The sequence below is a fragment of the Natator depressus genome, chromosome 16 (assembly GCF_965152275.1).
Source record: "Natator depressus isolate rNatDep1 chromosome 16, rNatDep2.hap1, whole genome shotgun sequence".
Lineage (NCBI taxonomy): Eukaryota > Metazoa > Chordata > Testudines > Cheloniidae > Natator > Natator depressus.
The window spans coordinates 22,838,821-22,865,714 of NC_134249.1; the positions used below are offsets into that span (position 1 = coordinate 22,838,821).

The 26,894-nt window shown below is 42.4% G+C and overlaps 4 protein-coding genes across 7 annotated transcripts in view; 1 reads left to right on the plus strand and 3 right to left on the minus strand.

Moving 5' to 3' along the window:
- Positions 1 to 2,098, minus strand: part of RC3H2 (ring finger and CCCH-type domains 2) — a 34,901-nt gene extending 32,803 nt beyond the window's left edge. For both annotated transcript variants that reach the window (XM_074973614.1, XM_074973613.1), the window contains exon 1: positions 1,893 to 2,098. The gene's annotated coding sequence lies outside the window, so the exon portion shown is untranslated. The remainder of the gene's footprint in view (positions 1 to 1,892) is intronic.
- A 1,226-nt stretch (positions 2,099 to 3,324) lies between these two features.
- Positions 3,325 to 8,216, minus strand: ZBTB6 (zinc finger and BTB domain containing 6). 3 transcript variants are annotated; one of them, XM_074974196.1, is made up of 2 exons: positions 8,142 to 8,216; positions 3,325 to 7,576 (listed from the first exon to the last, which is right to left on the minus strand). In XM_074974196.1, the coding sequence occupies exon 2, from the start codon at positions 7,565 to 7,567 to the stop codon at positions 6,284 to 6,286; it is 1,284 nt and encodes a 427-aa protein (XP_074830297.1). In that variant the 5' UTR covers positions 7,568 to 7,576; positions 8,142 to 8,216; the 3' UTR covers positions 3,325 to 6,283. The 3 variants fall into 3 exon arrangements, with proteins under 3 accessions (XP_074830297.1, XP_074830299.1, XP_074830296.1); XM_074974198.1 differs by having other exon boundaries at positions 8,114 to 8,171; XM_074974195.1 differs by lacking the exon at positions 8,142 to 8,216 and adding an exon at positions 7,705 to 7,941.
- Positions 8,217 to 9,862: 1,646 nt separating this feature from the next.
- Positions 9,863 to 19,565, minus strand: ZBTB26 (zinc finger and BTB domain containing 26). The gene is made up of 3 exons (XM_074973646.1): positions 19,325 to 19,565; positions 18,492 to 18,577; positions 9,863 to 15,883 (listed from the first exon to the last, which is right to left on the minus strand). The coding sequence occupies exon 3, from the start codon at positions 15,871 to 15,873 to the stop codon at positions 14,554 to 14,556; it is 1,320 nt and encodes a 439-aa protein (XP_074829747.1). The 5' UTR covers positions 15,874 to 15,883; positions 18,492 to 18,577; positions 19,325 to 19,565; the 3' UTR covers positions 9,863 to 14,553.
- Positions 19,566 to 19,649: 84 nt separating this feature from the next.
- The window catches only part of RABGAP1 (RAB GTPase activating protein 1), a 124,148-nt gene continuing 116,903 nt past the window's right edge, over positions 19,650 to 26,894 (plus strand). The window contains exon 1 of the mRNA XM_074974178.1: positions 19,650 to 19,742. The gene's annotated coding sequence lies outside the window, so the exon portion shown is untranslated. The remainder of the gene's footprint in view (positions 19,743 to 26,894) is intronic.

Here is a 26,894-nt window from a genome sequence, read left to right on the forward strand (position 1 = left end):
AATAAGAAAAGCAAAGACAGAGGTACTATTAATGTTCAGGTCATTAATAATTATAAAGATTTTATGCAGCAAGCTACATTTTACATCTAATAGTTGATTTTCCAGAAAGCATGTTAGATATAAATATTTACATCCTCTGCCATAAGTCAGCCAAGTCAGAAAAGATCAATACTCAAGACCAAACAGAATTGCACTTTAAGCAATCTCTAGTATTGCCATTAAGTTGACAGAATTTTATTTTTTGTATGGAACTGAACTATTCCATACCAGATGGAAATGCAAATTAATACTACTGCTTGTTGAAAAAGCTTGTTAATATTGAAGAATATTGTTCATATTAGATAAGAAACGCATACAGATCTAGGGAAAGCATAGTTAGTTACCAAGAATAAGAATTTGATGTTTAATGGAACATTACAGCATGACAGCAATGTATATGTTTTAAACTCTGGAATTTCCAGTGATATCTTTTAAACAAAAAAAGACAGAGGGTCAAATAGAGATCTGTTTGGGTCAAATGGTTACTTACAATTTCACTAGTATGGTCTCATTTAACATTCTGTATCATCTGTTTTTCCTCTTAATGATAATTAATTACAAGGATGTAGGTTTATTTTTCTAACCAATATAAAGAGGATAAATTGGGCTACAAAAACAGCCAAATTATGGTTAGACCCAACTTCTTCATCTACAGAACACATATGGCACAGAAAAGACATCTAGAAGATTTTGCTATCAGAATCTTTCCTGATATTCAGTCTAGACATTGTCTTAATTTTAGCTTATTTCTAGGTATAAGCTTCTCCCCCTTTAATCCTTCCTACGAAATCAATACTCCTACCAATCAGTCATATTGCTGTTCTTCTCTAAACTTCCTCCTGACTCTTGTACTTAAAAGTCCTCAATTTTTCTACAGGAAGAGAAGAGGCAAGGTGAGCGTGCCTGCTAAGCACCCCGCATCAAGGATGACCAGATGGAACCACTTCTAGGGCCTTGTCTACACTACTATTTTTCTTCAAGTTTCCCCACAGGTGCAGCTCCACAAGAAGAGGTAAGAGTGGGAATGCTCATGCAGTCAGATGGACTCCCCTCCACACCAGAAAGCACTAGTTCATGATGTCTAGACCTCCCAGGCTGGGAGCAGGGTTAGTTGGCGGGGTGACTAAAAATCCCAGTGGCCTGTACGTGTTAGTGCTCCCACTGGTGGAGGTGCGACAGCAGACGAGCAGAAGAGAATGTTGGTTTAGACACAGCCTCCGGTGGGAGCGTAGCCCCGTCCCTGTCCCACTCTAATCCGCGTGTGGCCTCTGCGCGCAGCCCAGCAGCGACAGACGCGGCGGTGGTTTGGCAACGCAGACGCCCGCCCCCCGGGAACGGGGCTGAGCTCCCCCAGCTCACCGCACAGGAGCCATCAAATGGCAGCTGGGATTCTCCAGCAGCCTGGCCAGGAGCCGAGCCAGACCCAAGCTGGGAAAGCCCCCCCGGCCGCCAGCCGCACCACACAGGGATCCACCACCACCCGGCCTCGGGGCTGCCAACCGCACCCGCCGCTGGGCGGGGGGGGGGGGGGGGGAGGGGGGGAGTCTGAGCGCGCCCCTGACAGCGAGGGGGCGGGGAAGGAGCTGACGGGCCCGCTCCTCCGAGCCTGCTCCGCACGCAGGCAGCCCCGCCCCGAGCGAGGGGCCCCGCCTGAGAGACCCTCCGCCGCGGCGCTGCCGCAGGGCGCCCGGGGAGGGGGCGGGGCTGCTGCAGGAGCGCCCTGGCTCTCCCGCCCGGGGGAGCTACTCCTCCGGGCCAGCCGCCCAGAGCACGGCCCCCGCCTTCCCTCCGGCCGAGCCAGGCCGGGCCGCCGGGCTCTCCCCGGCCAGGCGCCGCCCACCCAGCGGCCCTACCTGCGAGGCGCGGCCGGGCCGGGAGCAGGAGGCGGCACCGGCCTCTCACACTCCATGGGGCGGGCAGCCCGGAGCGGCCCGGCGGTGGCAGCAGCGGGGGCCTCGGCGGCGCCTCCTCATCGCGGTGACAGACGGGAGCCCAGCCCCTCCGCCCCGCTACTATCGCGAGAGCTGCCAGGATCACGTGAGAGGGGAGCCTCGGCGGGCGCCGCCCGCTCACGCCTGTCACATGACAGCGAGTCCCGCTCCGGTTGGGTGAGAGGCGAGAGAGGGGCGGACCTCGTGCCTTGTGGGCGGGACAGGGCTGATGGAGCGGGCAAGCCCCAGCTCTCCTACCCGTTCAGGCTGGAGAGGCTGAAGGGGAAAGCTATCCTTTCCCCCGCCCCTGGGGCAGGCTCCCAGCCTCGAGGGAGCAGCCCCTCCTCCCCCAGGCTAGTGCGATGAGTTTTCTCCCTTGGCGTGTATAGCCCTAGACTCTACGGGCAGTGAGCAAGCCTGCCCAGGAGCGCAGCTGCCCCAGGGGAAAGAGCGGGGGTGGGGGGGGTGTCTTATTTTCTACTTTACCCCATTACTTGGCCTTCAGAGAAGAAGGGCCATGATCCTTGCCCACAGGCTGTAGCCCTGCAGCTGCTTAAAGCCTTTCTTGTATTAATACAACTCAGGAGCAGAACTGAAGGCTGCAGTTAGAGGAATCATGAAGACTTGTGGTACAGATGCTGCAAATTGAGCATGTTTGTTTACTTGGCTATTGCCTTCTTTTCCTCCTCAGTAACTACCTGGTACAAAAACCAAAAAGGAAAGCTGTGTTACTGGAAATAAAAACTCCAAGCCTGCTTTCTCTCTTGCCACAAAAAAGAAGGCATGCCTTTTACACTATATAACAACAAAGAACTCTAAGGGGCAGTTATGCTAAGTTGAAACTTCAACCAGGGACATCTCAGAAAGGATCTGCAACAACTTCCATTTTTTGCTACATTCTTGCATCTATATTTCTGGAGGCCCCTGATAATTAATTAGGCAGTTTCCAGCTTTAAAGAGCTATAATAAACGTTGACAACTCTTTATTCAGACTGACTCAGTCTTTTATGCATCCGATGAAGTGAGCTGTAGCTCACGAAAGCTTATGCTCAAATAAATTGGTTAGTCTCTAGGGTGCCACAAGTACTCCTTTTCTTTTTTCAGTATAAATCCTGCATCCTGTGCTCAGAGAAATCATTTATCGTGCAGACTACCACAAAAGGTAATTGTTACATACATGTATAAAGGTACTATGGTTCCCAGCATGAGTAGCACTTGAGAGTGTGCTTAGAATATCGAGTCAGAAATAAACGGACAGTTTCTTAACACAATATCCAATACTTTAAGGCCGTTTCAGACTCTCAATGATTTTCCTCAAAGTTGTGTGTATATACAAACAATGCCTCTTATTTCCATTCCATTTTATTTATGTTATAAATAGAGCAAATGGTTACATTTAAGAAAGTGGTACAAGGGGAGTTATATGCATATATATGCCCGAGTCCCGTTCTCTTATAACAAAATTCATCACGTAAGAAATTCTAGCCACCGAAGAGGTACACACAGCTTCCTCTCAGATGTACATGCACTACAACTGCTGAACAAAAGTTACCAATCCTCACATAGAAGGTGCATATCAAGATCATAGGCTCTATTTCCCCTTTATCAGTTAGGGAAGCATGAGTAACACACCTATATCAGGCAATGATTGTTTAAATTCATATTGCTGAGACTCATGCACTTGCCAGAATGGGTTTGTTCAACTCAAATGCCTAAGACACCAAGGCTCTATCTGCCCTAAAACAGCACAATACATTTAACTTCTATACTACAATATTATAAAGGGTCCAATTTAAAAGGAGCATCAAGTTTTCCTTAATTTGTTAGTTTAATACAGTTATCCAATGTTTTCTGACATCTCCTAAGAACCTGATTTTCAAAAAAAAGTGGGCAAATCTGCAGGCAGAAATGAACAGTTAGATATAAACCTGTACATACACCCCAGTTAACATTTGTTAATACAATAACCCAGAGTACAGAGTAAGAATATGTTTTTAGAAGTCAGGTGAGCCGTTAATGTTACCATTAAGTAAAGACATTTACACAACCAAAAATGAATCCTTTACATTTGTTACTGTGTGAGGGCACACCCAACACCAAATGCAAGTTCAATAAGACTGCAAACAGATGTAGCCAAGGAATACAAACCAAAACTAACAAAATGCCATAAAAAGCAATCACCACAATTGTAAAACAGCCATGTTTCAAACTTAAAACTCGCAAAATACATTATGCATCAGTGTCCAGCAAATAAGGAAACAAAACCCAAACCCTTAGTTTGACAAATATAATTGTTATAGTTAAGAATGCCAGAACAGAGAGATGAAAGATATCTTATGCTTAAAGCACTAGACTGGGACTCAGGTTATTGTTTCAGTTGGCCAGTTATGCCTTCCTTGGGCATATCACTTGGGCCCCATTCCTACAGAGACTTATATCCATGCTTAACTTTACACATGGACTAGTCCACCAATTCACTTCAATAGGACTACTTCACACTATGTAAAATGAACTGAAGCATGTTCTTCATTAGTCTCTCTGTGCCTCAGTAACCTGAGGGTACTGTAAAAAATCTGTAAAATAGAGATAGCTGTACTTCCTATCACCCTCTAGCTTATCTATTTAGATTGTAAACCATTTGAGACAGGAATTATCTCTGATGTTCATGTGCAGTGCCTAACATAATGGGATCCTGAACTCAGCTGAGACCTCCAGGCACTATAATAAGTGACTGGTAAATCAGTTATTCAAAGCGTGATTCTAACTGTCAAGTGAAGGACCTATTACAAACTCATCCTGAAACAAAGGTAAAATGGCTAAAGTATTAAACCTGCCAAAATTGGGTTTCCAGTAGAGAGAAGTCATCATACCAGTACAGTTGAACATTGCTATTACAGACGAATAATAGGAAGTTACACAGTATATATTGCTCACACAAACCCCACCTAACTTGGCTGGTGAGTGAAAGCCAAATGAGTGGCTTTTGTACTACAAGATATACAGGAAGTTAACTAAAGATATCCCTTTGCAACTGACATAAGATCAGTGTGGAAATATATCCTTACGCACTACAAATACACAAGAAAGAGTGCTGCTGTTTTTTCTAATGCAAGAAGATCTAGAATAAATGGCATTATTCCACTCCAATAACTATATATGATCTTTATTTATACCACATTAAATGGAAGAAACATATATGCCACTCAAGGACAGGCACAAGATAAAAGTGTTTGAGTTATAGGGCAGTTTGATGCCTGCAGGTAAAACCATGAAGTGTAAGACATCTACCCAGACACATACAATAGTGTTTTACAATATCATACAATTAGAGACTGAAGAGTCCTCAGTATCCAAACTGCTCCTTATACAGAAAGGACGTCTTTCAAATAGATATAGATTCCTAATATGTGACAGCTTGTAGCTCAGATTTTCACAGCGGCAGTACACATCTGAGATTTACAAAACTAAGACACACATAAAATACAATCAGAAGGCAAAGAATTAATTTAGGGTTTGATTACTAAAACAAGTGTACAACCAGACAATTTGTATCAGTGAGAACAAAGCTGTCAGAAACAGGTTAGAAAACTTTAAAACATGAATAAAATGAGACCCTATTCAGTTAAAACTGAACGGAATAGTGTGTTTGTTTGTGCCTTTTACTGCTCCTCTATTTATAAAGACAATTTTAAAGTTTCATTAGAGAGTTTTCCTGTTTTTATTTTTTAAACCTACACACTTGAGAATCAGATTTGATGAGTGTGGTAGAAAAATCTATATAGAATAGAATAAGCCATGACTTCTTTCTGCTAAAAGAGCCAACAATTTGGTGAACCAGGAAGGTGACCTTACCATAAACTGAAACATGAACTATCACTCTTAGAATGCTCAGTTGAGTGGGAATGATTGACTCCCTGAACAGGTATTGACATCCCCTTCCCCACTCTATTAAAGGCTGGGAAAGGAATAGTTCAGGTTTCAGCTCATTGAGACAAAGGGTCCTGCAAATATTAGCAGTGTCCTCTAATGGGAGGAGGATGAGTGAAAGACAAGCAAGAAAAAGTTGTGTGGAGCTGTCTTTTATCCATACCATGAGTACCTGTAAAGGAGCACAAATTTTGTTCCCATATTTTGCCATTTACCTTCAACTAGCAAACTATCCAAACAATTGCACCAACACTAGGTTTCAACACAGTAAGCAAAAATTAGATATTTGCACTTGTCTCTGTTACATAAAGATTTGGTGAACATCTGACATTTCACCACAACAGGGTTTTAAATAGAGCACGTCTTTACATCTATCCAGAGATCCACTAATCATAGTCTATTTTGATTTGTGTAATTGTGTCAAGGTTTGGTTTGTCACCACCATTCCTTCCGTGAACTGAAGTCAAGTGCTTTTTTAGGGCAGATTTGTGTTTAAAGTCCATGTCACAACAATGGCATTTGTAAGGTCTGTCCCCACTGTGAATATTCAAGTGGTCCTGAAGCGTGCTTTTAGCAGTAAATGTCTTCAGACAAACCATGCATTGGAATGGGCGGATGCCCATGTGCCCTCGGATATGCCTGTTGAGATTCTTCTTTTGTGTAAATGTTTTCCCACACTGTAAGCATAAGAAGAGTTTGTGCATTTTTAGGTGTCTCAGATAGTTTTCAAGGTGGACAAAACCTCGGGGACATTTAGGACACTGGTGCCGCCATGAATAACCAGAATCCTCCAGACTCTGAAACCCACTCATTACACTCGAGGTTCCTTCTGTATTGTCACTGACAAAGCCCTGAAACTGACTCCCAGGTACTTCTGTAATTCTACTCTCAACAGTAGAATTTATCAGTGAATGTTGTGTTTCTGGAAAATACAAGCTTGTTTTAGAGGAAGTGCAAGGCTGTGGAAAATGATCATTTTCCACATTGGTTGTGTTCATGGAATCCATTCTGAAGATACAAATTTCATCGTCTTTATATCCTATTTCAACTGTGGAAATCTCTGAAGTTTTCATGTCCTTTCTTTCTGATATTAAGCTTTGCATTGTAGGTTGTAAGACATCCCCTGTCTCCTGTTTTACATTATATTCTACATTAACAGGGCTATCTTCAGAAATTTCAATTATTTCACAGTCTTTATCTAAACTGTCATCTTTATTTCTCAGCTCAGTGTCTGAGGAATGACATTTCTCTGTGTTCTGATTACTGTTCTCCATAGAAGCATCAATTTCCAGATATTTAGACAATGCTTCGGTACATTTCTCTACAATGTGGACCATCTGAAGATAACTTGCAGCAATGAGATATTTCAAAAGCTCCTTCTTTTTAACTTCGAGAGCACCAGTATAACAAGACAATAGTAACTTTCTGCCAACCTCAGCACTCTGCAATATGGTGATTCGCATCTGTTTTGACTGATTGAGCAAAAATTGATCCCTCATAAATGTGGAGCAGGCAGCAAAAATCACCTTGTGTCCATGAAACTCAGTATCATTGATGTATATTGATACATCACAAAATAAATTCTGCTGTCTCAAGAGGTTCATCTTTTGCAACACAGCATCCCCTTGCTGTTCAAACTGGAAATGCAGCACATCTGAGTCAGTAGCCATGTTGACAACCTATTGGAAAACACACAACAGAAACGTTACAATTCAAGCATATCATTCTGGATGCAGCTTTCGCGGTCTCAATTTTCTGATCGCATATTTACTGAATACAATTGCATCAGCAGTTTCAAGCTACCCACCGAGCCACTACATATACCAGTGCTGAGAAGTGTTTAGGCCGAGCATGGCTGGAAAGCTGACTAGGTGTTTGCAACAGGCTGGTTTTGTGTTCCAGCCTAGCCGGGGCTCCCCCATAAAACACTGTGTCCCTCATAAACCCTTACTCTCAGCACGGTGACTACAAGAGCCCGTGGACACAAGTAGCATTAGCCAAGCTTGGCCACAGCAGGGTCGGAAATCTATTTAAATCAGTTACGAGCCCTACGTCGCAGCGCCCCCACCCCAAGGAACCCACCCACCAGACCGTGCTGAGCTCCCTCTCGGCCCAAACTCGCAGGAGCCCTCCCCCTCCCGGGCTGCCCCGGCCCCGGCCCCCAATGAAAGCGGCAGGAGAACCAGGAAGCGGAACCTCCCCTGGGCCGCGAGTACCTCCCCCCCCCGTTCCTCAGCCCCGAACCGGCAGCGGCGGGCCGGAGAGCAAGCGCCAGCCACCCCCAACAGAGGAGCCGGAAGCGCATTCCCAAATCCCGCCCCCGGAAGAGGCTCTGTCAGTCCCTGACCCCAGCTACCGGCCTCCCCTGCCCAATAGGACGAGGCAGCAGCCGGGCCGCTGCTTCCGGGATCCCGGAAGTGGTTCTGGCGGGAGGCAGACGTGTTTCCTTTCGGACTCCGCCACGCCCGCCCCCTTCGTGGCCCCACAGGCTGGTGGGGAGACGCGAGCCCCGGGGCGGAGTCTTCGGGCCCCGCGATCCCCCAGACGGGGTCGAGCCCTTCCCCCACAGCGGGAGAAGTGTGCGCATGGGCAGGGGGCGAGTCCCGCTCCCTTGCCAGGGGCTAGCGTAGCTGGCGGGGGTTACGAAGCCCGGCAGGGATCCTCTCACACATACCACAGGCCCATCGCTTGCCCGGCGCAGGGAAGCTCAGGTGCGGTGGCTCCACCAGGCAAAAACCAAGCTTCGAAGCTGGTCAGGAAATCATCTGTGGGTGACGGCTGCGTCTCCAGCCCGGCAGCCCTGCCCCCGCTGGAGCTGCAGGCGAAGGTGGTATACTAAATTCTGCATTACTGCAGCCAGCCTAGCCTCGGACCCTTTCAAAGACAATTAGCGTATAAATGGGCCGTTTTCGTTACGGCTGAAAAACACATACAGGCTCGGGGCTTAGGAGGACGTTTAGACGAAGCATTGGAATTGCTACAGCTCCTCCCAGCTGAGTCTCTCACAGCATTGTGCTAACAACAGATTTAGCCTCACAGAAATGGAATACAAGCTCCAGGGAGCAAGGCAACAGATGAAAATGAGGCAGAAAGACAGTCAATTAATTAGCCAAAGCCCCAGAGCATGCCAGAACCAGAAGATAAGCGTAAGAAAGTCAATGCCTTTTATCCTTTAACTACAAAACCAGCCATTTAGATTCCTTTAGGACAGAGTAGTAGAGACAGTTGTAGTAATAAAGAGTAACTCATCGTGGATAGAGGAGTACTTGTGGCACCTTAGAGACTAACCAATTTATTTGAGCATAAGCTTTCGTGAGCTACAGCTCACTTCATCGGATGCATTCAGTGGAAAATAAAGTGAGCTGTAGCTCACGAAAGCTTATGCTCAAATAAATTGGTTAGTCTCTAAGGTTCCACAAGTACTCCTTTTCTTTTTGCGGATACAGACGAACACGGCTGCTACTCTGAAACCTGTCATATTGGATATGGTAGGCTCTTAGTGACATTTATTTAAGTCCCTTTAGGATATCTTCAGTAAGGAATTCCAGATTTAGAAACAATTAAGGGTCTGCTCCTAATTCAGGCATTTTAGTAGAAGGCAGAATTAGGATCAGTAGTTGTAAGGGAAAAAATAGTTACTTCTCAGCACCCATACTACCACTCACAAAATTACTGCTGTTTGGGGCCAAAAATTCAGAAACCCTACACCTTAAATGGGATATTTAAGATGACTTTGGTTTTCCTTTTAGATCACACAGTGAGTAAGAGTCGTTAGAAATCCTTGTGATCTGTACAGAATGCACCCTAAAAAAAAAGTTAGTAGCACTGATACAAAAGTTGGCTCATCCCTTAAACAGTACTCAAACCTCAAAGAAAGAATAGGCAGAAAGGTGTCTAAAAAGAGTTTAAAAAGCCACTGATGCATCACCTTTGTAATAAACATTTTTATTCAACTTCCTCCTAATCATTGAAGAGGTACTTAATTATTCTGTGGAGCTTAAGCTGGGGTAAAGGAAATATATGTTCAAAATATCCCTTCTCCATGGAGAATTTGTCTGTCTCTGGTATCAGGTCAGTATAGCGAACTACAGTTCTGTACATTTGCTCATTTCAACTGCACCATTATTGTTTTCATAATTAAAAAAAAAAGGAAAGAAAGACAACACAGGGCAGCAGGGTACCAGTAATTTTTTTAATGCAATTTTGCTTTGTATCACATTTTTAATTAAACTCTCACTCCCTGCTCTCCCTCCCTTCTCAAAATGACTCCTGTATTCACCACCATTCCTCTCATTTTCTGTACTCTTGCATTCAACGTGCTCTATGTTCAAATCAAATAAGACTACTGGTGTGACAAACTGTATAGGTTTATAAGTTTTGCCACAGAGGAGGAGGGGGGAAAACCCACAAACAACCTGATACTTCACGTATGTCAGAGTCACTAACTTGTAAAATTCTTCTATAAAAAGATAAGACAAACCTACAGTAGTTTTCTTATCCATGCTCATCAAGTAAATAGGTTCTAAAAGCAAAAATAATCCTTACAAATGTGGCCAAAGTGTCTTTCTAATATTTTAGTAATGGCAGACTTTTCCCCTAATTATTTTTAGGGCAGGCAGGAAGTTGTACATTACACTCAGTTGTGAGATTATCCATTTATCAGTAAATGGTGTTTGACACATTAAGTTTATGACAGTTGCCATAAAATGTATCTGACTAAGCAACAGTACTATCAACTTCAAGTGGATCTAGTCCGGTTAGAACTTTGCAATAAAAAGTGATTTAGAAGAAAGTTATACATACATGATTGACCACATATTAAGTTAATTTAATTCTATAACAAAGCTGCCTTTGGATAGTCTGTATAAATAGATTTGATAACAATAGTCCCAGGCTCCTTTTTAATTCAGGGAAAAAAGCATTGACAAGATTTTCTGCGTCTCTAGTCCACATTAGATCTATGATAACCCATTTTCATATAACGAATATTATAGTATCAAAATGTTTGAATATAGAAGATTCTGCCTGAAATCAGATCCACATGCAATATTGCAGACATAACCATCATGGGGTAACAGCTCAAGATGATTCTGTAAGCAGGTTTTTGATTTTTTTTTTCTTTAAAAAAATTAGTTTATTTTTCCATGCAAGCCGTCTTTGAACCAAGATTCTGAACGAAATACTTTCCTAAATAGTTACATTTCAGAACTAAATTAATCTGCTATTTGTTTCCTCCTCCCCATTGCCATCACTTATTCCAAAACTGTACACATGACAGTCAAATATAGCCATTTAAACCTTTTTACCTGAAAAGGTGATTGTGTCTTTTCATAACATTTTGCAACATTAACACTCCATTCACTGTAATGCTTGTTTTGGGAACGTCTGACTTTTGTATGCCCCTTTTCTCAAGACCCAAGCTATCTTCTGATAATGAAATATACCTTATTTTCTGCAATAAAATGCTTTGGTCATACTTTTAGTTTAGCATTGTTACTGTATTAGACTTAAACAGCTGCATTAGAAGTAATACTTGATCCAAATGTGAAAAGCAGTTCTTTACCATGGGTCAAGCACTAGATTATTAGACCACACTGCCTTTCAGTTCAGTAAGAGTGCTGCTCTTCTGTAAATGGTATTCTTCAGATGAGATATTAAAGCATGGTCCTTTCCCTCTAAGTAGGATGGCAACCATCTAGATGAAAACTTCCATGATGCTTTTCAGAACAAATACAGCATAATCTCAATCCCCAGTTAACATTCCATTCCCTCTAGGTCTGATGTTCAAAGATGTGTAAAAGAGCTATTGCTGAGCACAGTCAATAACTGATGTATTAATCTACAGCCAGTGACACTGTATCTTACTCTAAACTCTTACCTTGTAAAGCTTTAAGATTCATGAGCTATGTAGGATGGTAGCTAAATTTAAGTCTACTTTTCAAGATGAAGTGCATACTTTTAGGAACAGAGACTATGATCTAACTTTATATAGCGTTTGCATCAGTATGGCAGTTCTCACCCCCGGTTAACTGACATACATGGCTCCTAGTAGAGCTCTAGGAAGAGTTTAAAAAAAACAAAACAAAACATGGAATTATACATTTCAGCTGCTGAAACAGATTCTTTTCACAATGCCATAAAGCAATATTCCCCACTCCAGCTTTGCTTTAAAACCAAATATGAAGGTCGCAATTGCTGTGGTTTATGTGAAGCAATGTTTATAGGAGACAGAACAATACTTTTATTTTGAAGTCTTTACCATGTCTTAGTACATACAGTGATAGGTGGGCCTTCAGTGGCTTGTCTTCACTACAAGTTAGCGTGCTTCAGTTACTGCATTCAAGCTAGCCTAGCCTGAGTGAGAGCAACCACACTTCAAAGCAAAATGGGAGTTTCACAGCCTGATTTGATGAGTTGCTGTTGAGTTACAATATAGAACTGTAGGGCAGAAAGGGACCCCGAAAGATCACTTAGTCCATCCCTCTGTGCTCAGACAGGACCAAGTAAACCTCCTAGAACATTTGTGACAGGTGTTTGTCTAACCTGCTCTTAAAACTTCCAGTGATGGGAATTCCACAACCTTCCCTGGAAGTCTATTTCATTGCAGCTTATATTTAGAAAATTTCCCTAATATCTAACCTAGATCTCCCTTGCTGCATGCAGATTAAGATTACTTTTTGTTCTACCTTCAAGTGGACATTATTCTCCATAACATCTCTCAACACATTTAAAAACTATGATCACATCCCCCCATCAGTCTTCTTTTCTCAAGACTAAACGTGCCCCCCCACCCCCTTTTTTTTAACCTTTCCTCATTGGTCAGGTTTTCTAAACCTTCTATAATTTTTGTTGCTCTCCCGTCCTCCTCTTTTCTAAAGTGAGATGCTCAGAACTGGACATAGTACTCCAACAGAGGCCTCATCACTGCTGAGTAAAGAGAGACAAATTACCTCCCGTGTGTTACATACGAGACTCCTGTTAATACACTCCAGAAGGATATTTACCTTTTTTGTAACTGCATCACATTGTTGATTCATTAAATTTGTGATCCACTATAACAACTGGATCATTTTCAACAGCATTTCCTAGCCAGTTATTCCCAGTTTTATATTTGGGCCTTTGATTTTTTATTCGTAAATTTTCACTTGACTTTACTGGATTTCATCTTGTTGATTTCAGACCAATTCTCCAATTTGGCAAGATTATTTTGAATTCTGATCTGATCCTCCAAAGTGTTAACAATCCCTGCCAGTTTGGTGGTAATCCTCACTATATTATCCAAGTCTTTAATGAAAATTTTAACTAGTACTGGATGAAAGAAAGACTCCTGCAGGACCCCACTAGATACTGCCTCCAGTTGGACAGCTACCACTGATAACTATTCTTTGAATACAGTCTTTCCACCAGTTATGCATCCACCTTATAGTAACTTCATCTGGTCCACATTTCCTTAGTTTTCTTATGAAAAAAAATCACATGAGACTAAGTCAAAAGCCTTACTGAAAATCAAGATACTGCTATGGGGGAAGATATATCTACTGCTTCCCCTAACCACTAGGACAGTAACCCTGTCAATGAAGGAAATTAGTTTGGTTTGGCATGATTTTTGAGAAGTTCACACGGGTATTATTTATTCTCTTGTTGTCCTCTACATGCTTGTTGTAACTCAAGTTGTTGCATCCCCAGAGAGTTACTAGCTTTAGCATCAACATCACTTAAGTTTCAAACTCCTCCCCCCCTCCCAACTAGTTAGCTAGAGTTTAAAGCACCAGTTAACTTGAGCTAGAGAATTCGGTGTGTGGATGGGAGTTGAGCTAGGGGTAGTATTCCAGTTATTACCTGAAGTAATTATGCTGTGAAAGCACACCCTCAGTAGCCCTACATCAATGAATAACTCATACCCTGACTTTAGGCAATCAGCCTCATATTCTAAAGATCTTCAATTTATTTTCTTTAGAAACAGTACCATGTAATCACTACCTGACCCACCTAGATCATTCAGGGCTTTAGCTCTTTATAAACATACATCCATGTTAATAATCCTGAAAGTTGCTATCGGTTGGGGTAGGGCTGATTAGCAGAGAAAATTCAATTACATAGTTTAGAAGGGACAAAAAAGTGACACATGGAAAAAAGTATTTAATTTTAACTTTAGGGATTTGGGTAAGATTGGAAGGCAAATAACTGAAGTTTTAACAGACAAACAAATTAGCAGTTGAACTACATAACTCTCAGTTATCCAGTGCTTTTTGAAAAAGTCAGGTTTTATCTCATAGACTCATCCTCTTGGTTGTTTCTTCTATCTGCCCAGACATACACAGGCCTTTAACTGTACAGCATAGTTTAATTGGTGACTGCCCACAGCAAGAGTTCTTCAAAAGGTGACAGTCCCATGTCTCCAAATCAGATTAAATGATCCAAAATGTAACAAATCCAAAATTTAAACCCATGCTCACCAGTAGGGACACAGACAGAAACCCTGTATGAGGATTGCTAGTCACAGAAAATAAGACTAGAATGAAGGCTGACAACCTGCTAGGTTTTGTAATTCAATCTGTACACAACCTTTCAGGGCATACCATCTGCTTTGGTGAAAGCCCAAATCCAATTTTTTGTTTCTTTCTTCATGATGCCTACAAAGGGCTGCTTGGAATGCTTAATTGACACAGGTGCTATCACTCCTTAAATTGAGCACAGCCTGAGCTAATTTCCCTGCATCCAGTATTTGGCTTGCATCAGCTTGCTGACAGACCTTACTGTCTGTAGCAGTGCTACAGCTGAAAGAATCAAAGTCCACCGTTATATCTTGAACATTTCTTTCATTGGCATTGTCAAAACTATTTTTTCCATGTAACTGTTTAAGGTGTTTCCTCAGAACAGGTTTATGTGCAAAGACCATGTCACAATAGTTACATTTATGAGGCTTGTCTCCACTGTGCAGGTTTAGATGGTCCTGTAAAGAACATTTCTGAGAGAAGGTTTTCCCACAGATCTTGCACTGAAAAGGTTTGATCCCTGCATGCACTCTCATGTGTCGGTGGAGATTGCCTTTCTGAGTGAACGTCTTACCACACAGCAGACACATGAACAGTTTATGCATTTTTAAATGATTAGCATAGTTTTCCAAGTGCCGGAATACTCTGGTACACTTGGGACACTGGTGGTGCCATTGGAGACCTTTGTCTATACCTCTATTGTTAGGACCAAACATGTCTTTAGAGGCCATGATGAAATTGTCACTGCCAGTGTAAGAAAGGGCATAGTTGTGGAGATGATTTTGTTCTGTTTCACTCGTTCTGTTTTCCACAGTGGAATTGATTAAAAAGTGCTGAGGCTCTGATGAATGTAAAGCAGTTTGTTCAGAAGAAATAAACTGGGTTTGATCTTTTTTATTTCTAACCTCAGACACCTCCCCAATAGACTCCACCTTGACAATCTGAATGTCACTATCTTCCATGTCCATGCTGTCTTCTGAGGTTTGAATACATAGTGAATCCTGTTGCAGAGAGTCCTCATCTCCTTGGTGTTCTTTCAACTCAGAAGAATCGCTTTGCTGTTCACAATCCTCCTTGCTCTCCAATGGCTTCTTAGGTTTTATAAACTTCCAGAGAGCCTGTGTACATCGTTCCACAATGTGGCTCATCTGAAGAAAGCTTGCAGCAGTCAAGTAATTTACCAGCTCCATCTCAGGAAACTCCAGAATGCCACTGTAGCAGGACAAAAGCAACTGCCTCCCCACTTCTGAACTCTGCAGAATGGAGATTTTAACCTCTCTGGAGTCATTCAACAAAAACTGATCCCTTAAAAAGGGGGAGCCTGCAGCAAACACAATTTTATGCCCATGAACCTCAACACTGTCTATGTGAACTACAACATCACAAAACTTATTGTCTTCCCTCAGTTTGTTCATTTTTTGTAACATTGAATCTCCATAATTGTCAAACTTGAAGTGAAGGATATCTGATCTTTCGGACATTTTGACAGATCTAAAGAACAAAAGCAAACAAAAATAAAGAAACAGTATATGAGAAAACTAATGGATTTAATCATGCAAATTAAAAAGGGGCCAACGGTACAGGTTAAACATACATATTTTACAAAACATTTTCTTATGTTAATAAAAACACCCAATACTATTAAAAATGAAAGAATTTTAAAAGTTAAGTTTACTTTGAATATCTTAATGATGTTTACTTTTTCACATATCACACAACTAGGACAGTGAAAGTAACCTAATCAGTTTCTAGTCTATTTCATATTCTAATTCTCATGCACTAGAATAATGTTGCAATGTCCCCAACACTACAGTAGAACGTTTATTTAAAATATTATAGTTATATAGATACACTATTTCTTTGGAATTTAAAATAAAAGCATAGAAATATTTCTACTGGTTTAAACTTTTGTAAAAAAGTTTGCTTTTGTATTAACAAAAACAAAAGTTTTTGGCTCAATTTGACCCTTCAATGTCCCTTTAGTTTTAGCAATTTTTTTGCTTTAATGCATGAACAAGTTCCATAGGCAATTGATCTCTCAATGTTACACTGAAGCACCTGTCAGAGAGGACAGTGTAATATTAAAACAAGCTTCTTAAATTAATGTACTTAATAGAAGAAATATGGTCTATGAATCAAACTAAGAAAAATAGTTAAAATTCTTCCACCGTCAACACCTCCTGCTCACATGGTGGTATTTCTAAATAAAATACAGCCTGTTACACATCTAAAATGCGCAGAATTCTAGTACTGAACTTCATTTTTTAGACCAGATATAGTCACAATGGAAGAGACTCTATCTTCACCAACCTGTCATTTACAATGAGGAGGTTCTGAAAGGCACACTGTCAGATACCTTTAACACCTCTATAAAACACTTCTAATGTAGACATGGTCTAAGACAACCATGATTTTCTATAAGTTGTTGTTCACACAGCCCTGGCTATGAATTGGGATTGCAGGAAATGAAGGAATCACAGGAGATTTAAGCTCCCAGAAGGCTTGGTGAAACAACAACAAAACCCCACCAACCCCAATCCACACCACCTTCACCTTTACTGAAAGATTACAGATGGTTTGAAAACAGAAAAAGCTGTGGAGTTTAGGAGGATAAATGGAAACACTATCCACTTGGATATGAACCAATTATCCCCTATTATCTCTGGGAAATGGAGCCACAGCTAGGGGATCAGATGAATGAGAATGCAAAGCAACAGTTCAATGCAAAGAATTTTTTAGCACTTAAAACCATGTAGATGCTGATAATCAAAGATTTCAGTATCCACTGCCCAGCTGACATTCGTACCTCCAATTTTTCAACAGCAAGGAGGTTTTCTGGTTAGCCCTCTTGTATTATCAGCCATATTTACCAGTTTGTAACATACTATATCTACAACACGATTTTGAAAGGTTCCAGAATTGCCAGACCCTTGAAAATTCAGAACCAGAGAGTGGGATCACATTACATTACACATTACAACTTGGTCATGCTGAAGCTAAAGAGAAGGAGATGCTGTATACAATGGGATTGTAACCTATCGTGCTCTAACACCATCTTGATTCCAAAGGGGAAATACAGTATCAAATTTAGGAGGTAATAACCTTTGGTGAAGGTAAATCAGAGAGAAGTAAACATCAAGCAATACATTCCAGAAACTTCAGATACACTTAAACTGGTTTTGTTTGCTTTCCCTTTCCAGTAGGAAAATAAATCTACTTTGTATGTAACTTTTTCAAACGTTACAGTCTTTTACGAATGTTCAAATATAATTAAACAATTAAAGTATCCACAATGAAATAGCACTGGGTGATGCTCTGGCGAGGCATATGGAGTCGAAGTTCCTGATACAGACTGGCCCAACTTACTGAACAGATACCTCACTGAACCTTATGCTAGTTGCTCATTGCAACTATTACAAATTAATGCAAGTCTAAAAGTTATAAGTTAATGGAGACCAATGAGTTATCGCACTAAGTCTTTGTTAATAAGTCACTGGGATCTCATTCATCTTTATGCATTTGAACAATGTCTATTATCGAGCACTGAAACAAGCATTTTTATTTTGAGGGTTTTTAAGGGTGAGAAATAAAGTCAAACTGCTACATAGCTCTGTTCTCTCACATTCACCACATAATAAGCAGTCTCACCAGAGAACACTTTCTCACAGGAAACACACTGCTTCCTAAACTGTGATTACTTTTAGGTGGCTATTAAAGCTTAAATGGAAAATCCCTCATTGTTAGAAGAATGATATTCCAGAAACAATACACTACAAAGGTGCGTGAAGATTTCCAGCATACCCTTCAAGTAATTTGACCTACACAAGAAGTAGATCATACTGTAAATGTAAATTCCAGATCTGTGTATCCTCCAGTTTTGTATTCTTGGCTAGCCTGAGGAGGGAGGGAGGGAGAAAGCTCTCTGTATCTTTCTGAGTTCTACATGCTATTTCCACTCAATATCATGCGTCACAGCCGTCATCCTTCCAGCTGACAGGCAGATGTGACTCCTGTTCAAAACAGGTTAAGTCTAACAGAGGAGTCGTACTTCTCCAGTTTAGTTCAACAAAGACATTTCAAAATTAACTAGGTATGATACCTTAGTTTTCTTGTTCAAGCATCACCGAGAAGGTTTCTGTAAATTGCTCAATGTGTTACCAGTTTAAAAGATTCTGGATGAATTATCTAAGGAAAGAGAAGAAAGGCCATGATTAGCAAAAGGCTTGTTTGCCTTACAACTTTAAAATGTCTTTAAAGAAAGAAAAATGATTTGAAAGTAATTAACTGTGTTTATGTCCAGACTACTATACATGTGTTTTGAAAAATATTTTTCCCAGTACCGAGGAACAACAGTATTGGAAGACTAATGGGGGTTAGTCGAATTCCTCTCCAATTTATAAAATACTAGGCCTGCAGAGGCCCCAAAGCACCTGCCTACCTGAATGTGGCTCCATCCTTCTTTGGGGCTTTGCAACCGATAACAAGGGTAGCATCATTTTACTCCCCTTCTCATCCTCTCTTGGGTGGCTGCACCTTGCTCTTACAAGTAATTTCAGCTGATGCGCAATTAGAGCTTTCCTAGTTTTTACTTTATGTAATTCCTCTATGTAAAAGGATGAAACCTGGTCAGCCCCGTGGCCATATAGACCAGTGTCCTGGGTCTGACATTCACACTATCAGCTGCTAGAGGGAAAAGCAAAAAGTCCCATAGGGGACAATCATGGGATTATTCGCCCACATAGAAAGTCTCTTCCTCGCCCCCCCTTGGCTTAGTAGTTGGTTCATGACCCTGAGGAAAAATGGTCTAAAAATCCACCCATCACAAGAGGGGCTGAGTGCTACACCCCCCAGGCTCCCCTTCCCTGTTCACCCCACGGGCTATCCCCTCCCGTGCCGACTCACCCCCCACAGCTTCCTCCGCTCCCCACTCACCTCCTTACTCCTCACGCTACCCCCGCCGCCGCCGCCTCCTCCTCCTTCGCTCCCTAGCCGCCGCCGCCGCCCCCACGTTGTCCCCTCCTCGCATCTTACTCGCCCAGGGTGGGGAAGGAGCCACTCTCCGGATCCGGCCCCGGGCGGAGGCGTTGGCCGGAGGACACCGGAACCGGAAGTACCCCTCCAGAAATCTTCTTCCGGGGCTCCTGCCCCTGCCGGGTTTCTTCACGAACCCACCGCGAGCCGCTGCGGCTGCCGCCGGAGCAGCCGCCGCCGCCGGGGCCCCGGAAGCGCATCTTCCTCTGACCCGGAAGACTCTCCCGGCCCCGGCCCCGGCCCCCTCCCCTCCGGCCTGGGTCACGTGGTGGGGGCGGCGGCGGCCGAGGCCCGGCCGGAGGAGGCAGCGGCGGCTCGGGTAGGTCCGGTTCGTGTCGCCAGGTCAGACTCCGCGCGTCTCTTCCGCATCTGGGGGTCTCCGGTCCCCGAGGCGCCCCGAGCCCTCCAGACCCAGCGGCCGCTCCCCCCGCCTGGCCTGGGCTTGTTCTCCCCCGTCCCGGGCCTGAGCCTGCCTGCACCCCCTCTGGGCCTGGGCCTAGCCTGGCGGGCAGCCGCTGCCTAGGCCTGGGTCTCTTGGCGGTGGGCCCAGGCCGCTCCTCACGTAGCCCGGCGGTGCCAGGCAGCGTAGCCCCTGGTACCCGGTTCCCCTCACCTGCACGGTGCCCGCCCCTGCGGGCCGAGCCCCGCCCCGTGCCGTCAGGGTCCGCAGGGCGCGCCACCGCCGCATCGGGGCTGGTTTTGTTGCTGGCGTTTCAAAAGATGAGGCGGAAACTCCAGAACCTGGAAGTCTTGGGCTAGGCACCCCGGCACATGCCATCGCGGGCAAGGTGCGTGCCCCGTGAAGCACGGGCCCCTTCATGAGGTCCCCTGGGCATGCTGCAGCATCCCCGCGCTAGCTCCCCGCTCTCTGCCTGCAGCGCTCCACCGTATGCTGCTCTCTGGCAAAGTTGTTTTAGCACCTGAGATCTCTGAGCACTTTTCTCTGTCGTGCATGAGACTAGATTTCTGTGGGGCCCTGTCTTGATCTCTGCACCCCTAACTCATCCACAGGCACAATATTGGTAAAAGTGTCTTACCATCATAGTGAGTGTACTGCATGTGTAGAAAGTGTTGTTCAGTCTCTAATCACATGGCTAAATGCCAGACGGTTTTCACTGGAATGTGCGCATACAATTCTCAGTCACATCTATTTTCTGGCCAGATGTCCTCTTCCATCGTTCCCCTGGCTGTTTTCATACTAGATCTGTTTTGTTCTTCGTCACATGTTTGGTTTGATTGATGGGAGAGTATTTTTCTCACTGTTTGTCACACTCAAGCCTCTGGACCACTTTTGCTTGAACTTTACAAAAACTCTTGGGTAGAAATACAGCCTGCAAGATATCTGGAAGGGTTGAGCATCTGAAAGTTGGTGTTTGTAATAGAAACACATGTGCAATGTTCATTATAGCTGTCACTAGCTTTCGAGCTATTGATGATACCCTTATTGCATGTTCTGCATAGGGACAGCTGTGCATGCAAAGGGAGGGAGAACAGCAGTGGGGCAGTGTGATCTAGAAGTGGGTAGAGACCCACCTGTCCCTTCAGATATGAGGTGGCTGCACCTGGGATGCTTCATACATGGCTTGGGTGCTGGATATTGTGATGGGTGACATGGACATATGAATAGATAATGTCACGATGCCGAGGAATCCAGTATGCATGGGGCAGTTGTTGCCCACACATGTTAACTGGTGTGGGGATTGGAGGCACTTGCTAAAAAATGTAGTTTCTAATAATAGTATTCTGTCCTTCTCTGTATATTTCAGGCAGCATTTAAAAAGTGTCTGAGAGTAACTAATTGAGCCTAGTTAGACACTAAGATAATGGTGCTTAGATACCAAAGTGATAGTCTTTCACTCTTTTCCATTTAGTTGGTTATGCTCCAACCATCCAAACATGTATGCATGTAACTGTCTGCACATAAATAATGCTATTGCGTTCAGTGGCACTGCTCACATGTGTAAAGTTACTCACATGCTATATATTTTAGGGGCTTTTATTAATTTCTCCTTGTGTAATAGACTCACCCAAACAACAAGGGAAAGAAATATATTTTTAAAGAGAATGCATTTGTAAAATTACAAAAATTGCCAGAAGACTCCGATGCAATTGAAGTTCAGTTGAAAGTGACTAGATTTCAAATTTATATTGTTTCCTTAACCATAAGACCATTTTTCTTAAATCTGTGTTGCCAGACTGTGCTGAGCTTATTTTTCATGGGTACTGAGTTATGTCAACAAAATAACCAAATTCCATTTTCAGATCTTCATGTTCTGGGAGTGTATCAGTCATTGCTTGTCAGATATCACATTGATGCTAGAATCTGGCACTTTATTACTTCCCCTTCATTTGATTTACATTCCAGTCTCAATCTTCCTCCTTTCTTTATCCCATTTGTTTGTGAGTGCACATACTGTTTTAGACTTTTATGGTTTGGAATAGGTAAGTTCCAAGCACTGATGATCCTAGTTTAGAGATTGAAAACAAGTATCAATAAACAAGCACTATACTACTGTATATGTTTGAAAAACCTGATAAAGTTTCACATGAAATTGGATTTTGGTAGCTGTAGATTTTACAGTGTTCACCTTTGCAGTTTTGTTTGTTGTAAATTAAGGTAGTATAAAAAAAGTGAAAAATTAAAATGCAGGTGTTGCGAGGGGCAACAATTATGACTTTCTCATAGACTTTAAGGCCAGAAGGGACCATCATGATCATCTAGTTTGACCTCCTGCACGTTGCAGGCCACAAACCTCACCCATCCATTCCTGTAATAGGCCAATAGCCACTGGCTGAGTTACCTGAAGTCCTCAAATCATGATTTAAAGATTCCAAGTTACAGAGAATACACCATTTACACTAATTTAAACCAGCAAGTGACCTTGCCTCGTGCTGAAGAAATACAAAGCTGGAGATCAGATTCTGTCTAGGTATCTCATGCTGCAAAAATACATAAGCTCTAATAAATTTGTTAGTCTCTAAGGTGCCACTAGTACTCCTTTTCTTTTTTACGATACAGACTAACACGGCTGCTACTCTGAAACCTGTCATAGGCTGGTCTGAATTCCCAAATTTGTTTTATCTGTAGAGATTTTATAGACAAAATAATACACTTGTTTGGACTTAGGAATTCTGTAACACTTCTGGGCTACACGATTGCAGAATTCCTCATTTAATAGAATTCTGTGGAACTGTTTAAATTCTGTGGATGTTATCATGTTTTGTGTAATGATCCTTATGTCCCTGCTTAACATTAGAAGGTCAAGGCCCTGACCAAACTTGGCTATAGTTATACAGTGAACAGATTAGCTGACAGTTAGGCATGAGAATCTCCTTCTGCTTTCCAAGTCCAGCTGCAGACAGTTTTTAGTAGCATGTATCATATGAGACTGTTAAGGTCATTGCTTCTGCTTGAAGGTTTCAAATTATATTTTCAGAGAGCCAGGCTGGTCCAATAAATGTAACTATACATTTCTGTTTGAATCCCCAGTGAATGATGTAAGCTGTGTAAATAAATACACACTGCACCCTTATAAGGGTCACTCTAACCTCTGGTTGGAGTACATTATCTTCCATGCTAACTGCTTCTCTGTACTTACGGATCTATGTCCTATGTCTGCCTGTAAAGGGAGACCTGTAGATATGCACAATGCTATTGGAATGTCATTCAGTTCGTGAGAATAAACTCTTCGCAGTGAACTCATTTCAGTGACATTCTTTTGCTACTCTGGATAAGGCAGTGTTAGCGTTTCTTTTGTAAACCACTGTTTCCCTGGGCCTACAGTCTGTCTCCACAGTTGGAGCAATTGCTTTGTGCTGGAGCCTGACATAAGCGTTTTGTCCCGAGCACATTTTCGAGATTAAAAATAAAATCCTTATCAAATCAGCTATACTGATAATCCTTAACAGGTTTAAGGTTGTGTTAGCTTGAACTCTTTTATGTTTTTTCTGATACCTGGCTTTGTGGGTGATTTAACCACCTTCCTGAGATCTCTACTTGTCATGCTTCTCTCTTTCATGAGAATTGCAGTGGTAGGGCAATTTGAGGAAGCTTAATCTTAAAATGAATCTCCTGTTTTCATTTGGCCCTTGAATTCAGATTGACTGAGAGGAGGGGTCCAATGGGAAAACTACACCATCTTATGGCCATGATACTCCTTTGAGAACAATTCTTTACAGGAAGCTAAAAAATTAGGAGTACAATTATTCTTTGTTCTGTTGAAGCAAGATGGGTTTAGATGCTTCATTTCCATATAGAATCATAGGACTGGAAGGGACCTTGAGAGGTCATCTAGTCCAGTCCCCTGCACTCATGGCAGGACTAAGTATTATCTAGACCAGTGCTACTCAAAGTGGTGGTCCGGTCTGCGAGCCATCAGCTGCTGGTTTGCGCGCACATTGGAAAAAAAAATTGCCGGTTCCCCACATCAGATAGCTTGAGAAGCACTGCTCTAGACCGTCCCTGACAGGTGTTTGTCTAACCTGCTCTTAAAAATCTCCAATGATGGAGATTCCACAAACTCCCTAGGCAATTTATTCTAGTGCTTAACCACCCTGACAGTTAGGAAGTTTTTCCTAATGTCTAACCTAAACCTCCCTTGCTGCAATTTAATCCCATTGCTTCTTTTCCTATGTTCAGAGGTTAAGAAGCAACAATTCTTCTCCCTCCTCCTTGTAATGACCTTTTATGTACTTGGAAACGGTTGTCATGTCACCTCTCAGTCTTCTCTTTTCCAGACTAAACAAACCCAATTTTTTCAACCTTCCCTCATAGGTAATGATTTCTAGACCTTTAATCTTTTTTGTTGCTCTTCTCTGGACTTTCTCCAATTTGTCCACATCTTTCCTGACATGTGGTGCCCAGAACTGGACACAATACTCCAGCTGAGGCCTAATCAGCACAGAATAGAGTGGAATGAAAAGCAAAAATCAAAAGCAAACAAAAAAGGATCCATAAATTATAACAGAGCCTTGCGGGATATGATTCTTCTAGACATTCTCCCTCCCTTACTGGAGAACCTGTGACCTCAAGATCCATATTCTGTGGGGCAGTTTCTGGTGTCTTAGGAGTTACCCCTTCTGTTTTTGAAAATTTACTTTTTATTGGTGTTGAAATTAACCCCATAGTTACAAGCTTAGGGACACGGTCGGTGTTTAGAGTTGTCTCTGGGAGAGCTCTGAGCTGCGATATAGCACATAATCTGAGATTTGTGCTTGGTGGGGACCTTCTCTCCTAAACCTCTCAACAGTGAGAATGGAAACCATAAGGGTTATACTGCATCTGAGAGTGAGCCTCCAGCCTGGGTCTTCAGACTCCTGCTAGCAGGTCTTGCGCTAGTGCTCAAAAAATCGATGCGTAGGTGTTGCAGCTTGGGCTCTGAAGCCAGGTGTGTGATGTGGTCTTGAGAGCTTGAGCTCCGGCCTAAGCCATGACATCAAAGCAATGTCTGCACAGCTACTTTTAGATACTTTTAGAGCATTAGTGTGAGCTCTGCTACCACCAGTCTGAGGACCTGGGCTTGAGAGGCTCACTCCCAGATGCAAGGTATACATGTCCTGAGTTTCTTAGGCAAGCTGGAAGCATCATATAGCTAGTGTTGTCTCTACTGCTGTGTTTTCTTGCTCTCTGATTCTGTGAGATTCATGGTGCTGCCACCTCTAATTGCTCTGCAAATTTTTGACGTGAGTTCTTTTAGACTGGCTCCTATTTTAGTGAGCTCATAGACTTCCTGTTACGCAGCCATCAAGTTCCTGGTTCAGGTAAAGTGCCCAGGGGTGCTCTACAGGGAGCTTTCTGATCTAAAGTAACTCTAGATCTAGAAGGTGCTGAAAGAGGCAAGGCAAAGTAAGGGAATGTGGAAATTCATGTGAATTAAACCATGGCAATATTCCAACAAAAAAACCCAGGGGAATTCATTATTGCTCTTTCTCATTCAATTATGGCAGCTATGCTCCTTTTCTTTCTCAGCATCAATGGTCAGATAAAAATAGTAACACTTTTAAACAATTGATAAAATTCCTTCAAGGAATTTCTCTGAATTGAAAATCTTGTATTTTCTGTATGCAGAATATAGATTTTTTGCTCGTCCAGTGGTTTGTGAGAGGTCAATAATTTACACTAATATTACACATTAAAGCCTCTTGCTTTGGGCCAGATCCTGCTACCCTTGTGCAGAGTAGTAACTTTCTCATACTTGGTCCCATTGATTTCAGAGAGACTACTTGCAGAGCAAGGTATCACTCAGTATATGGTTGGGAAAATCAGGCTCATTTGGATCTCTTATTGTTGCACTGTAGCGGATAAATTTAGCCAATAACACACACTCCCTGATTATTGTGTGTGATGCCTGTTTGAAGAGTAGAGAGTATGTGAATTCACAGCATACTTTCTTTTTTAAAAGTGAATTCAGTGCTGGTGAAAGGTGCCAGATTGTCAGGCTTTGAAAATAGATTAAATTTAGCACTTCAAGCTAGACATGCTATACCAAAATATTGCTAAACTGCTCCTTACCTTACTTTATCTTAATGGCTGCTAATGATCTAGCTCTTCTATTCCTGTTGTCTTTCAGGAGTATAGATATTCATTCACACTTCATTTGCAAGGTATTGGCAAAAATATTTTAAGAGAAGGTTTGGGGGGCTTATTTTTATTTTACATTTTGTTAATAATTTAGTTATTTTCAGATGAGCTGCAAATTTTGTAGGTGGTGTAGAAATGAGCCTCTCATAATAGATTTGTACTTGGAATTCAGAAATTATTACTAATAACCATTTACTGATTATTACTGGTTTCCTATCCAATATTCCTTGTTGGGTATAAAATGAAAGAATGTTGGACTTTCAACTTTTTAGACTGACAGACTCAGGTTGAAGCTGACCCTGGAATTTAGATGTCTGAAACAAAAAGCAAAGACAGGGTTTTTAACCTTGTGGCCAGTGATACAAACAGAGCAGAGAAAACTCAGAAATAAGGCAAAATGTATTGCTCAGATAAAGGTGGAAAAGCTTTAAAGGTAATAAAGGAATCTTTCCATCAGACGATAAATTTGATGTCATCCTTCCCGGGCATAGGTGAGGATAGTATTGAGATGGCTTATCAGAAAGCCCTTGGCAGTAATCCTATGGTATTTGCTGGTAAGCATCCTTAGATAATAGAGTTGAAATGAGACTTTTACTCCTTTCATGCCTTCTCTCTGTTTGCTTGTCACTCATAAAGCTCTTTCCTTGGATCAGCATCTCTGTGCTGCTCAGCTCTCCCTGCTATAGCTACTGCTGTTAGAGCATGGTCATCTTCACTGCCCTCAGCTTCATTATTAAGGTGCTGTTCGCAAAGTCTGCAAGTCTCAATCTGTAGAGAGACTGCTTAGATCAAGGTGGAAGATTGTAAACTGGGACCGGTTATCTCTGTGGGCCACAACCCATCTTAGACAGGTGGCTGCTGGCTGCTTTATGTAACTAAAGTACACTCCTT